The sequence below is a fragment of the Ceratotherium simum genome, chromosome 17, assembly GCF_057802395.1.
Source record: "Ceratotherium simum simum isolate JZ-2026a chromosome 17, ASM5780239v1, whole genome shotgun sequence".
In the NCBI taxonomy this organism is placed as follows: Eukaryota; Metazoa; Chordata; class Mammalia; order Perissodactyla; family Rhinocerotidae; genus Ceratotherium; species Ceratotherium simum.
Window position 1 is genome coordinate 7,286,196 of NC_141916.1, and position 14,755 is coordinate 7,300,950.

General features: G+C 45.2%; 1 protein-coding gene across 2 annotated transcripts in view; it reads left to right on the forward strand.

The window, feature by feature from the left end:
* The window catches only part of PPM1H (protein phosphatase, Mg2+/Mn2+ dependent 1H), a 247,660-nt gene that overhangs the window by 161,249 nt on the left and 71,656 nt on the right, over positions 1-14,755 (forward strand). For both annotated transcript variants that reach the window (XM_087442091.1, XM_004429361.3), the window contains exon 5: positions 1,104-1,188. In XM_087442091.1, coding sequence (XP_087298217.1) covers positions 1,104-1,188 — 85 coding nt within the window. The remainder of the gene's footprint in view (positions 1-1,103; positions 1,189-14,755) is intronic.

Genomic DNA, 14,755 nt, shown 5'->3' on the forward strand with positions numbered 1-14,755 from the left:
TCTCTGCTCCCTGGTGCCAGGGAGCTACTGGATTCATGCAGAACATAATTACCCAAGCCACTTGTATTTGTCATAGAAATGGCAACCTTCGACCACAACCCAACACTAGCTGGAAAGTGGCTGTCAGGAAGCACTCCGGAACAAGAAGGTCTGAGAACAGGAGGCTCTGCCAGGAGTAGGCCTAGGAAAATGTTGCTCCATGGTTATCAATCCTGCAGCCTCTCATTCAGACATCCGCTTTGGAGAACTCTGGTCTCTCAAAAGTCCTCGAGTCAGCGTAGCTCTTGGGCACGTTTTTGGGAGTGTGTGAATTTCCTGAGCTTTGAGATGAGATGAGAGTGGCTTTTCGTAGACCCAGGATATTACCCAGAAACTCAAGAGTCTGGGTCAGGTGTCCTCAGATGTTAATGTGCCTCCGAATCGGCTGGGGGTCTTATTACAATGCAGATTCTGATACAATAAGTCTGGGTGGGACCTGAGAGTCTGCATTTCTGACCAGCTCCCAGGTGAGGCGATGCTACTGGCCCACACACCCTTTGAGTCACAAGGGTCTGGAGCTGTACTGTCTACTACATTAAACACTGGCCACTTGTGACTGCTTAAACGGAAAGCTAAATTAATTAAAATTAAAAATTCAGTTTCTCAGCTGCACTAACCACAATTCAAATGCTCAATACCCACATGCGGCTACTGGCTGCCATACTGGACTGCACAGATTAAAACACTGCCATTATCAAAGAAAGTTCTCTTGGAGAGCACTAGTCTAGAGTAAACCTCTGTGGCATCATTCATTCGTTCATCCATTTATTCACTAAGCATCTATTATGTACCAAATCGTATGCTTGGCGCTGATTGTTAAGGCTCTGTTCCAGCTACCAGAAAAAGTAAACATAAGCGAACCAGAATGTGATGCTCTTATAGTAAACATACACCTACCATGTGATGAGGGATCCAGAGTTGGTAACAGTGAACTTTGGCATGCAGGTTGCAGGAGAAAGTGTCCCCTGGGCATTTCATGCATGTTCTGAACCATGCTGTGGGGTTATCACAGAATTGGGGTACATATGAGACTGGATGCTGATGATGCACTTTCGCCATTTCAGGGCCATAATCATCAGAAATGGAGAAATCATCCCCATGTCTTCGGAATTCACCCCCGAGACTGAGCGCCAGCGACTTCAGTACCTGGTAAGAGTCATGTAACATGGTTTGGCAGAGTGCTGTGGCGTCAGGGATGGTTTCAGAGCTGTTTTGGAGGAACGTGTTGCTATTGACATGGGAGCGGGCCCACAGCAGTCAAGCGACATATGGTATCAACTCCCCCCACACACCTTCTGGATTACACATCCCGGCTCCGTGTGTGACGACACACTCCACCTCCGTGAGCTTATTGCTGTGGCTGATTTTCTCCCATCTGTGACTGATCAAAGACACTGCGTGTTCTGTTTCTTTTAATGGTTTGGTTAGTACAATATGAACTGCCATGTGGAGGAATACGGATACCTGCTTCCTTGGCCGGCTACTCAATTTAACTCTGACAGAGGGGCTGGGTCTGAATCACGTTGCGAGGAGGAGGGTAGCCCCAAGATCCCGCTGACACCCCTCTAGTTCGTGCTCAGATAAGAAGTCCCAAGGGCCCTCCAGGAGAGATGCAGGTGTTGGAAAATCTATTTCTACCCTGAAAATAAATTCTCCTTGTAGATCACCCTCTTTAGGGTGACATCATGAGAGAATGTAGGAGGGCTGTTTGGTTTTTCAGATCTTGAGAGTTTTTGCTTCACCCAAAGATTGGAGTTTTCTGGGAAACAGAATACACTTACTTTCCTCAAGTTCCAGGGGTGGGGTGTCAGGATTAGAATCTCAGTTCAGGACTCTGGTAAGCATCCCGGATTACTTTGGGGCAGGCGTCTTTGGGGACTAACCATGTGAATAGTCATTCTATGGATGAAATATTTTCTTGCTAACTGGCTTTTTCAGATAACATAGCTAAAGTGGTGACTCTCTGCTCTCAGGAAAGAATTGACCCAGCTACTCACAAGGGACTCTGTTGATGCCTCTGAACTTCAGCGTGAGTGAACAGTCAGGATTGGATGACTTGGGTCGATTTAGAAAGAAGCCGTAGGGCTGGCCCCATGGCTTGGTGGTTAAGTGTGTGCGCTCCGCTACTGGCTGCCCGGGTTCGGATCCCGGGCGCGCACCGACGCACCGCTTCTCCAGCCATGCTGAGGCCGCGTCCCACATACAGCAACTAGAAGGATGTGCAGCTATGACATGCAACTATCTACTGGGGCTTTGGGGAAAAAAAGGAGGAGGATTAGCATGGATGTTAGCTCAGGGCTGATCTTCCTCACAAAAAAAAAAAAGAAAGAAAGAAGCCGTGCACGTTCCCTCAATTCCCTTGTCTGTATTTGGTTTGTTTTACTCGGTAGCTAAGCTGTGTTGCCTTTGGTAGTTATCTGATACATAAGACAGCAGGAATCCAAAACCAGTATGAAAACATCTCTCCGCTCTTTTACCGACTGTGGTTTCCTAACCTTTCGGTTGTTCATGCAGATAAACTTGAAGCCCCTCCTAGGGAGGGAGCCCAGACTGTAGAGCTCCTGTTCCCTTCAGCGGTCTAGGCAGGAGGAGGGGCCCTGCAGCAGCCACAGAGGATCTTCCTTCTGGTCCCAGCTCCGTGCCTCGCTGGCTGGGTAGCTTTGTGCAAGTCTCTTAACCTTTCCAGACCTCAGGTTGTCACTCTTAAAATGGAGAGCCAGACTAGTCACCAAGGACCTTTGAGCTGTGAGGGTCCTTCCATGTAGAGTTCGTAATAGCTGGCCTCCCTGCCACCTGTCTGGCTTTCTCCAGTACGTCTTCCGCAAAGCCACCAAGTGATCTTATCACGGAGCTTGTCACTCCCCTGTATAAAAACCTTTGGCTGCCCACCATGTACAGAAGCGGGCCACACTTGGCAGACCCGGAATCGTGGTCCCCGCCCACCTCTCCAGCATCATCTCGCTGTCTCCCCCACCACCGCCACCATGCCTCCCAGGCTGCAGCCACAGAGAACTATCTTCCATTTCCAAGACACACCGTGATCTCTCCAACCTCCATGCCTTTGGAAATATGCTCTGCCTGGATGGCCCTTCCCCTCTTCTCTGCCAGGAAAGCTCCTCATCCTTTAAGACCCCAATGCAATTGTCACTTCCTCCAAGAAGTATCCCCTAACCCTCCCAGGGGGTCAGTCCCCAGTGCTGGCACAGCACCGTGTAGAAGCCTGCAGCATGGCTCTCAGCGTATGGTGTTAAATTGCTTGTTCCAGTCTCTCTCTCCCCTTCCAGACTGAGTCCTGGAGGGCAGGCCTCTTGCCTTTGTCACCTCATATTACTGGTACCCAGCACAGAGGAGATGCTGAATTGGGATTTGTTGACTGAATGAACCAACATTCGTATTGACGTCTGGATCACACAGTGCTCTCCCCTCCACCTTCCCCCCACACCTGTCACAGCAGACACTGGGCCCTTGCCTCCCATGCCTCGTCTCCATCACCTCCTGCCCCTCAGTGAAAACTCTTTCCTGTTTTCCTGCTGGAGGCAATGGGTAATAGCAGGTTAACTTTTTATATTTTGAAATCATTTCACATTTTCATGTTACAAGAATTGTACAAAGAGTTCAAAACGTTAACTTTTAAGGATGGATGGAAATGCTGACATTTTTCAGATTCCTGAATATTGGTGGTATATTCTGGGATGGTTGGAATAAGATGCATGTGGCCCCAGATTTCAGCATTGTCATGTAACCGTGTCTGCGATTTTTAGGATCCTTCAGGCCCTTTGCGGATCCCAGCTCCATCATCGGTAATGGGCACAGAAAACGTTGGAAGGCCGGTGTAAGGATTAAATAAAATAATAGATGCAGAATTCTTTTGTAGCATAGCACTTATTTGATTATCGTTTGCTGAATCAGTCTTGCCACTTCAAATCCTACTGGCCTGCAAACCACAGTAATATTTTTTCCTTGTGTTTATTTAAGAATCACTCTTAATGTTCCTAAGATTAATGTATATTTTGGTGTCACTCTTGAACTGTGTGGACACTATTAGCCCACAGAACTGAGCCTAATATCTGAATCTCTAAAAGGTTTGATAGCATATGACAATTAAGGTTGATGTCACTCACAGTTGATGAGATGTGACACACAATGAAGATGTGTTCACACACACGCATATCTGAATCTCTAAAAGGTGAGAACTGTCCCCGTTCTTTTTAATCCTTACTCCTAAATCATATAGGTTTCTCTACTTTATAACTGAAACTTTTCTCTCCAGAAAACAGGAGTGTAAAAGGACCAGGTTTATAGTGTAAAATCTTGAAAATAGTATCAATTAAGAGAGGACAACAGAAGTATGATGTGGATTTCTCTTAGCCCAGCCCAGGCGTGAGCTGGGTGACCTCCAGTCCCTCACAGCGTGTCTCTGAATCTCCTTTTCTCCTAAGGGAGATGGGTAGGAATATTTCTCTTGAGATATTCATTGTATGCTCTGAAATCAAAGTGAAAAATAATCCCATGGTAGTATAAAATACAGTGTATGTCTTATAATTTTAAGTGCTTCTAATCCTACCAATTGATTTTTTTGAAACATCAGTTCCCTTGAGGTAGTTGTGAAACAGTTTAGTGCAATGATAGTTGTAGTATCCATTGCATGATCTAAATGAGTTAGTACATCGTTGGAAAGTTAACAATGTATTCCTTATTCTCAGGTCAAATCAAATTTTGTTTTTATGATGTGTGAAGAAATGTTTATGATAGCATCATTAAAGCTTCTAGGTCCCTAGAGAGTTGCGTTGAGCGGGTGTGTGCAGTCCAGGGCTGTTTGACGTGTAGAAATGGTTAATGATTTTTCTGGGGGCGGAGAGGGCTTGGAGCCCTTTGTACGTGAACCGTTTTGATCCACGTTGAAGAGGAATGTTCTTGGTATGCATAGCCCGGACGTCCGGGGATTATAGAACTGGAAGCAGATTATGAGACGAGGGATGTGGCAGGCACGGTAATTTTGTCTGGTCTTGTGTGCTGACCTCGCAGGGCCCTCCGTGCAGCTCTCCAGGTGCTGTGAACTTTGTTTCCTGGCTTCTCGGGCAGGGTGATTAATCACGCAGGCTTGAGGGTTTGCTGTATTCACAGGGAATGTGGCAGGTGTGTGATGGAGGAAGGGTCGGGGGCCGTGCACCGCTGCCCCTGCAGCCCGGGAGACCTCCTGACCCTGCAGTCAGTAATCAGCTTTGCTCCTCCACTGCTGGGTTGTATTTTTTTTTTCTCTTTTTTAATGTTTCCAAGGTGACTGAAATAAAATATTTAAGGGGGTCCACCAGGCTAGACAGAATGTTTTCATGGAGTCAAGGCTCAGATAGGAGGGAAGGAGGTCTGGTGTCTGGGCGTTTCTCAGCAGAGTTTACGGCTCAGATGCTGTGGCCTCCAGGAAATCACCCATCTTTGCTTCAGGTGACAGCCAGAAACGGATCTCCCTCCGGGGGGCCTCAGTAGCCCTGAGATGTGAGAGCGATGGCTTTCCCTCTGTTCTCCCTGGACATATTTATAAACTCTGGTTTGATTACATTAAGATGTGCTGGTTTCATCGAACCTTCAAATAATGTCCTTCTGTCCTTGCCAATAATCCAGGTCTGCAGCTGGTTTTCATCAAGGGCAGTGTACAGAAGAGAGGAAAGTGGGTTTCAAACACACATTTGATGCACACGAGTGCAGCCTTATCTGAAGTGATTTCTCTAGAAGTCCTTGGAGCTGCCCCCAGCCTTCTACACCGAGTCTGGTTCTGTTTGTCTGCCGTTTCCCTGGTGCTGGGCTTGGAAAGGTTTCAAGTGGACAGCACTGTGCCTCTTAGCTCTCTGGGACTTTTCATGCTCAAGAGTGATCTGCTGAAAAATATTCCTTAAGACAGAACCGACTTTTAAGACAGGAGGCTGTAATCGAGAGAGTCAAGTGTGCTAGTGAGTAAAAATGACTGACCTGCCACCTTGACTTCACACTTACCCTTGAGAGCAGGTTGGTAAGCCCAGGAGCCCGGGTTTAGACACTCGGGGGCAAGTTTACCACTCTGCTTTGCTTGATGGCTGAGTTGTGGAAAAATCTGTTCCAATCCCACCCCTTCCCCCTGCTAACCCCCTCTCGTAAAACTGTGTATGAGTTTCAAACTTTCCAATAAAAAAATGACAGGCTAAAGTGGTTGACATTTTTCACATTTGCTATAGGTTCCATTGATCACACAGGTGTCACCAAGAAGCCGGGAGATTTTAGAGCATGAACCTGGCACAGCCCGGGGTTTCAGAGGCGGAGCTTATATTTGGCTGCCCTAGGAGCACTGCCTGGCTTCAGGGAAGACTCTAAAGACATTAGCCCTTATAATTGAACCCCACCCCTTCCAGAGCCTTGATTTTGAAAATGACTGTAAATGGATGTTTCGTTTATTCCAGGTTGGGAGGACTCAGAGACTTGATGTTGAGGCATTCTAAACCTACTATGCAGAGCTAAGAAAATGAGAATGTACATACATCATAAGAATGTATCCCTAAATTTTCTTTTTTTAAAAGTCAATCTTTCTACACAATTGCTACACATATAATCTTTGGAGTCTCTAAAGCCCCCCCAACATGCTGAATAAAAAGGTGGGCACATAAAGCCAGAGCTATCTGTCCACAGAGTCCCTTAAGAATTAATCTTAATGTGAAGAAGCAGGATAATGTCATGCATCCTTTAAATATATTAAAGCTAAATGTGCTTTGAGAGAGGTGGATAGGAGCCACTGAGGTTTATTAGGGCAGAAACTTAACTGTCTATAAAATGCTTTCTGTGCTGCAATTGCTTCATCTGTGAAACTGGGTCATTACAGGACCCTCACGGGATTGGTGTGAGGATTAATGAGTTAATATTTGTAATGAGTGTGCTTACAACAGTGCCTAGATTGGAGACAAAATAAAATCTCTTCATTTTCAAATCTAACTATATATATATATATATATATATGGCCATCCTGCCATCGGGACTACTTCTGTGGCCTTGTATAAATTTCTAAATTCCATTTGCATATGCAAAGAGATTGAAGATACACAGGCATATACTTTTTGCTGATATAAGTTGTTCTCTCTTCAAATGAATGCCTTTCCCCAGATTTTTAATTGGGAAGAAAAAGCGCTAGGCATATGAATATGGAAACCTTATATGTTTTATTTAAATGAATACTTTTTACCCCTTATTCTATACATTACACTGTTGTAAAGTTGACAGATTTAGGCAATTTCATTTAATATATCCATTTGCATACCAGCTTCCATGTGGCTCCTTATCATAAGATGTAAATTTTACAATTTTAAAGTCATTTTAGGGGCATGCTACTCCTCTCTGGTTGATCAGTGCAGTACCACATGGAATTTGAACCTTTCTTGACATCCACGTAAACCAGACAGAATTTGATCAATATTCAACTCTGTAATAGCTTATATATACAAGCTTGGTTGTTATTACTTTGAGATTTTTAAGGACAAATGAAGAGTGAGAGAATTCTTTATGAAGGACTCCAACCCATACATATTTAGATCTCAGCCATTTCACATTTTTCCTTCCTTTTTTTTTTTTAACCCAAACCCAAATCATCTAGTACTGCGCTGTAAATCAGGCAGCCAGCCTTGGCTCTGGCAGAGCGTCTCATCTGACCGTCAGGGTGACCGTTAGCCGTCACCAGCGGCTGGGCTGACGTTATTAATTTATTTCATTCGTGACCTTCAACTTTCTATCATGATAAATCATCTGAAATGTAAGGCTTCCCATCCTCCTCTCATATAATCTGATGAGGTTTTTTTCCCCCAAAGGGCAAGAAAGAGATTACTCAATTTTTTTTTTAAGATTTGTGTTAAACACCGAAAATCCTCATTTTGATAACTTCCTTTCAAATACTGAGAGGTCTGAACATTTTCAAAATTAATTCATGTAAAAGCTTTCTAGTTAGAGAACTTGACAAAATATTTCCTGTTGTGGAATCTGCCCTTTCATTTAACCCACGAGTATTTTTACTTTCCATATTCTGCTGATGGGAGTGGAAATTGAAACAACTACTTTGAAAAAAGGTTTGGCCCAGCAATTCCACGCCTGGGTATGCACCTAACCGAAGTGTGCACAGATACTCACCAAGAGACTAGGATGTGCACAGCAGCACTGTTTGTAATAGCCCAGACTAGAAACTATCCGAATGCCCATGGCGAGTAGAAGGGTTAAAGAAATCATGGTGTAGACACAGGATGGAATGCTGTGCAGCACCGAGAATGGACAGGTCATAACTACACACAACATGGAGAATTTCATGAAGATTCTCCGTCCAGCAAAGACAGCAGCCTATAGGATTCCATGGAAAGTACAGAAAGAGGTGAAACCAGTCTGGAAGTTGGAGGAGTGCTTCTCTTGGGGGCGAGCAGCAGTGATTGGATGGGGTCCTGACCCCAGGGGGCTGGTAATATCCTGTTTCTTGATCTGGATGCCAGATACATGTGTTGAGTTTGTGAAACTTCATCAATCTGTACACATGTCGTACGGGCACTTGACCTCATGTACAGTATACTTCATTGAAAAGTTTTTTGAAAAAAGTACTTTCACTTAAACTGTACGTTATCCTTTGCAGGAGGGGTCCTCCTTGGTGCCCCACACGAACCTGGTGACAGGTTTCCCAGAAAGCCACACTCCTGCCACCTCTGCCCCACGCTGTTCCCTCCTGAGAGCAGCTCCAAAGCCCCCACACACCAAGCTGTTCCCCATGTCCTTGCCTCTGCTCTGGCTGCACTCGCCCCAGAGCCCTTGCCTGACCAGCTCTAAGGCCCTTTTCCAATTCTCTCTGGCCCCACCCAGTGAGCACCACCCTCTCTGTCCCTTAGCCCCTGGAGATGTCTCCATTTCCATCCAGAAGCCTGCCTCAGTCTCCCCCGCCAGTGCGTGAGCTCTGAGCAGAGGGGCCTCTTTTTTATTCTTTGAATCCCTAGACCCTGGTACCTGGCACATGCCGGAGTTATGTGTCAGTTGCATGAATTCCTTTGGCTGGATACCTTGAAACCTGGGACAGTCCCCTCACTGGCTGACACGTCTCACTTACAAGCTGACCACAAGGCAATAGAAGGAAATTTTATTGAAAAGAGGAAGCATTTTATGTTCCCCAGCAGGCAATTTTGAGTAACCTCAGGACCATCCTCTCAGCGTCTGCGGGAAGCCTGGCGCTCGGTCTCCTCTGTAATAGTTACACACATGTCACTGCCTGGGATCTGGGTTCCCGCTCCTACTCCTGTTCTCCCTGCCTTGCCAAGGTGCTCAGAGCTCCCCCTAGTCCAGGAGGGTGGAGCTCAGGTCCATGTGCTCTGGCGCGAGACAGACCTGGGTTCAGGCTCTTTGCTCTAGCGAGCGGCTTCCTGGAAGGTTCTAGAAGGTCTCTCTTCTTCAGCCCTGTCCCTCTTGTTACGGCTCAACCCCTCTGCAACTCAGAGGCTCCCACTGGGATGGGATGGTTGTGTTTCTTCGCAGTGCAGTGGTCATCTCCACCCCCCTCCCTTGAAGCTGGTTTCTGCCCAGGACTAGAAAGGAGAGCAGCCAGAAGAAGTCTGACCTTCCTACCCCATCCCTGGTGTCCCACCACTTCTCGGTACAGCAAGATACTCTGGCATCCTTTCCCTAGAGAAGATGTCTTTTCTTGTCCCTGGCCAGATGTAACCATGTCTGGAAGTTTGTTCTCATTAGCTGCCCGGACACTAAGTGACAAGAGTATGTCCTACCCTCTTTTTGGCAAACCTGCGCTCTCCAGAGCCCTTAAAAGACTCTTGGCGACCTGCCTTTGGTTTTTCCAGGGTTAGTGGTTACGAAGCTTTTTCCCCCCGGTGCCACTTGGGGCACATACGTGAACTCCAGGTGTACCTCCATCCTCTCCCTCAGTTAGGGGGATTCTGTTATGCTTCCTTGAGGGAAAGCCTCAGAATTTAGGATAAAAATGGAGGTACAAAAAGAGGTTTTTTTTTTTTTTTTTTTTTACGTGGGGCAGGCCAGCACACTTTAAATTGGATTTTAGTATAAAATATGTTTCTAGGTTCCTAGTCCTCATGCTTACTAAGTGGAGAAAAGACATAACATTATTTAGATATTCTTAGGATTGTGAAATATCGTGGGGTTTTAAATGATGTAACTGCACCCACACACATGTGCTTTTACGGGAAGGCCTCTATCGCGTTATGAAAAGTTAACCAAATCCAAAATGTGGTAACATGTGTCCAAGATTGTTTTCATGTGCCATGGACCTTAGTTTTAACTTTTTCAAAAGATTGAAAGCTATGTTGTATTGTAAAGTTTAAATAACCACCAAAATGTAATTGTGTGAAGCAAGTCAGTATGTTCTGTATTTATTCTTCCAGTGAATACGGATTTAGAGCCTTCTCTGTGTCATGTGCTATGCTGGGCACTAGAGTATAGCTAAGGTTTTAAAAATAATGAACATATTAAAGTGTAGCTAGTATTACTTGCATCACCATGCAGATGTTTCTAATATACATATATCCAAATAACATCGTTCGAGAGAAAAATCTAAAGTATACCCAGCATACTAGATAAATAAGGAATGTTTAGGAGAGTGTCCACAGTTTTTGTTTTGCAGGTGGACGTGGGATCTTAGTGAGTCTTGCTCTTGTCCTGGATTTTGATCCCATTAAGGTCCACATGTTCCACAGGCCAGCATCCTTGGGAAACGTGCCTCGGGGAGGGGCGCTAGTCATGTGTGCACATTTATGAGCTGCCCAGCTATGAGCAGTAGAGTAAAACATGCCCAGATTGTCCATACATCTTACAAGTTTGATGTCAGAAATCATTGGGTTCTATTGCTGAAAGGAACCTAACAAATTCTTGCTCCCTCATCTTACAGACTTTAAACTTTGGGTATGTTGCTCACATTGAATTTGAAGTAAAATCACTTTCGAGGCTCAAGATCCCAGAATGCTGACTTGAGCAATGCTTCCAGCAGGGTCGGCCAGCACTAATAAAGTAACACTAACCAGTCATGTCACGTGAAGGCTGGGCAGGCCCTAGGAAGAAGTTTCTGGATTCCCAAGCTGTTGGGCCACCCTGCTTCCGAGAACAGAATGTCTCTGTGCTGACCTGCAGGAAGCAGCGGGCTTCAGCGTCCCCTGTGCTGGAGCCTGGCCTGTCCTGGTTGGTCTTTCCCAGTGACCTTAGCGTTCCCTGAAATTACTGGAATAAGAAGGGGCGGTGAAGCGCCTCTCAACAATTTTCCAAAACCCAGTTTAAAAACTGGGTTCTGGAGGGGCTGGCCCAGTGGCATGGTGGTTAGGTTCAGCACCCTCCACTTCAGCAGCCTGGGTTCGTGGGTTCAGATCCTGGGTGCAGACCTATACCACTCATCAGCCATGCTGTGGCAGCAACCCACATACAAAATAGAGGAAGACTGGCACAGATGTTAGCTCAGGGTGAATCTTCCTCAGCCAAAAAAAAAACTGAGTTCTTGAAAAAAATAATTTTTAGAATTTCTTTTAAACAGAGGTAATTCATGTTCAGTGGTAGAAATATTAATAAATATGTGTAAGTTAAAAAGAAAACAATAACATTTATAATATTTTGATGACTTTGAGTGTATGAACATATATAAACATGCACACATATAAGACCATGTTATGGACTGAATGTTTGTTTCTTCCCCACAAATTCATATGTTGAAGCCCTAACCCCCAATGTGCTGAATTTGGAGACAGGGCCTTTACAGAAGTAATTAGGGTTAAATGAGGTCACAAGAGTGAGGCCCTGATCCAATAGGATTAGTGTCCCAATAAGAAGAGACAGCAGAGAGCTTGATTTCTCTGTCCACAAGGGCACAGAGGAAAAGCTATGTGAGATGGAGGAGGCAAGAAGGCAGCAGTCTGCAAGCCAGGGTGAGAGCCCTCACCAGGCAGTGAATCTGCTGGCACCTTGATCTTGGACTTTTCCAGCCTCCAGAGCTGTGAGACATAAGTTTTTGTGGTTTAAACCCCCTAGTCTGTGGTATTTTGATATAACAGCCCGAGCTAAGACATACCATATATACAAACTTGCCGTGAGTATTGTACAAAAAGATACATTAATGAGCAGAAGTGTGTTTTCCTCTGAAAACCAACGAGTCTGTGTCCCATTATCCTTTAGCATCTCATTTTTCATTAATCAGCCACCTCTTTGCTCTACTTGTACTTAGTTCTTGAGTTGGTTTTCCTTTAACACTGGTAACTCCATCAGGTCTGACAAATACAACAGTAGTGAGTATAGAAAGTGCTGGTAAGAAGGAAGCCTACAATTAGGAGGTAGATGGTGATTTTAAGAAATAGTAAAAATATGTCATAGGTATACATGGAATACACACACATTGTAAGGTGGGGATGAGTGTGACAGAAATGTCTCGTACAGCATGTGAAATTTGGCAAGAAAGGAAGAAAAATAACCATAAAAACAGAAATCTAAGGATGTGACATTGTATCAATGGGGGATGATGTTGACAGTATTTCTCAGAGCTAAGGCACTTTTTTTTTCACCTTGTGACATATCTGAAGTTGGGCTATTTTACAATTGGTTGTTACTGTCAGCCAGGTGGCAGGCGTGACACGGATGTCATCTCCTGGGTGTGTGCAAGCATCCAAGGGCAGCACCAGACTACAGGAGTGGGCGTCCGGTGGCTTGGAAGAAAACTCGGCAGACAGAAATGAAGCCCACTTGGAGCCTCTTTGAATCCCACTTGTGGGCAGGGGTGAAGGGAGGTGTGAATCAGACTTGCTCAGCTGCATTCCCACAATTGCAAAGCTGACTTAAGCACCTCACACCCCTGGCTCTGAGGCTTGTAGCTCTCTTATGGGTTCTTTAAGAAATGCTGCATCACCAATGACCCCATGAAACAGGCCACTGTTGAGTGGAAAATCAGGAACATGAATGATTCAGAGTCAAAAAGTGATGCCAGCTGTTGGATTCTAAACGTGAAAATGTTTTGCAAAACCTTAGCCAATATATATTCTTTTTTTTTTTTTAAGGAAGGTTGACCCTGAGCTAACGTGTGTTGCCAATCTGCCTCCTTTTTTCCTTTTTTATCCCCACAGTCCCAGTAGATAGTTGTATGTCATAGTGGTACATCCCTCTAGTTGCTCTATGTGGGCCGCTGCCACAGCGTGGCTTGATGAGCGGTGCATAGGTCCGCGCCCAGGATCCGAACCAGCAAACCACGGGCCGCTGAAGCGGAACACACGAACTTAACTGCTACGCCACCGGGCTGGCCCCTATTCCTTCTTAAATAGACACAATAGTGATAGGTAAAAATTTGTCTAAGTCTGAAGGAGCTCTTTCAAAAAGAATAAAATAAAAATTTAAAGTGGTAAGAAAGCATTGTACATAGTTTACTTGGCAGATTTTTTCTTCCTTTCTCAGAGGTAGTAAGATACTGGTGCATCTAATAAAGGGCATCTTAGGATTGGTGAAATATAGTAGCCTACTGTTATAATGGGAGAAAGCAAGCAGTTCGTTGAGCCCCTAAAGGCTCTGCATGTGCAGGGGCTACAGATGTCACAGGCCACACAGGGTTTCAGGCCCTTTGAGCCTGCTCACCCTCAGAGGGAGAGGTGAGGTGGCCCTGCAGACAGCAAGCTGCAGAGGAGTCCAGCTAACTGCCCAGGCAAACGTACGCCAGCAGAAAGGGCCTGTGGTTACCTGGGTAAAGCTCCATCCAAGGGCCCCTACGTGCTCCTGTTAGGGGGCAAAGCGCCTGGAACTCTGCACATCTGCCCCCTTGGTCACTGGGTTTGTGAAGAGATGTACTTAGGAGCGGCCTTTGGATCCTAACCTGCTTGTTAATAATATATAAGTTAATAATATATAAGCCTGTATTTATATACACGCCTACTCATTTACATATTCATATATGTCTTATCTATAGATCTATGTACGTGTGACAACTCACGTAGCTCACACACACACACACTCACAGGCACACATTGTGTGATAACCTGCTTTTTACAAACATATCAGCTCTCTCCGTGTCATTACATATTCTCTGTAGCGTCACTGTAAATGATAGAATTCTTGCGTGGATTTATACCAGTTTATTTAATCACTCCTATTATTAAATGATTTCTTTTAGCTACTTCAGGAATATCCTTGTGGCCAAGCTCTGTGCCAGTCTGTAATTTTTTGTTAACCGGGTCCTCACGGGTACCTGTTTGTGACTCAGACTTTGCGCGGTCCAGCAGCGACAGGGTCACAAGGCTTTTGTTGCATATGTACTGTTTTTTGGGCATGATATTAAGCTCAGGCTCTAGAACTGCCCAGTCCTGGCTGATAACCTTGGGCTAGGTGTCTTAACCTCTCTGGGCCTTGGTTTCCTCATTTATAAACTGAGTCTATGCCACCTGCTTTGTGGGATTGTTGAGGTAATAAATAAGGTGTATCCAGTGCCCGGTACATGGTAACTGCTAAATCAGTGTTAGTCCAGCTTGGGGGGTGGGGTGTAGACAAAAACTCCGTGCTGATAACAGTCCCAAAGTTCTGAGATGATAAAGGGTATGTAACAGGCGCTGCTGTTCATTGACTGTTTATGCCTCCGTTCCTTAGTGTCCGTGGGTGGACCAAAACAAAGGAATGAATAGTATCTAGCCCATAAGCACAGCTGGCTTCATGGGTGTGTGACTTATGCAGTCACCCAGGGCCTGCCCTTGGTTTAATGCTC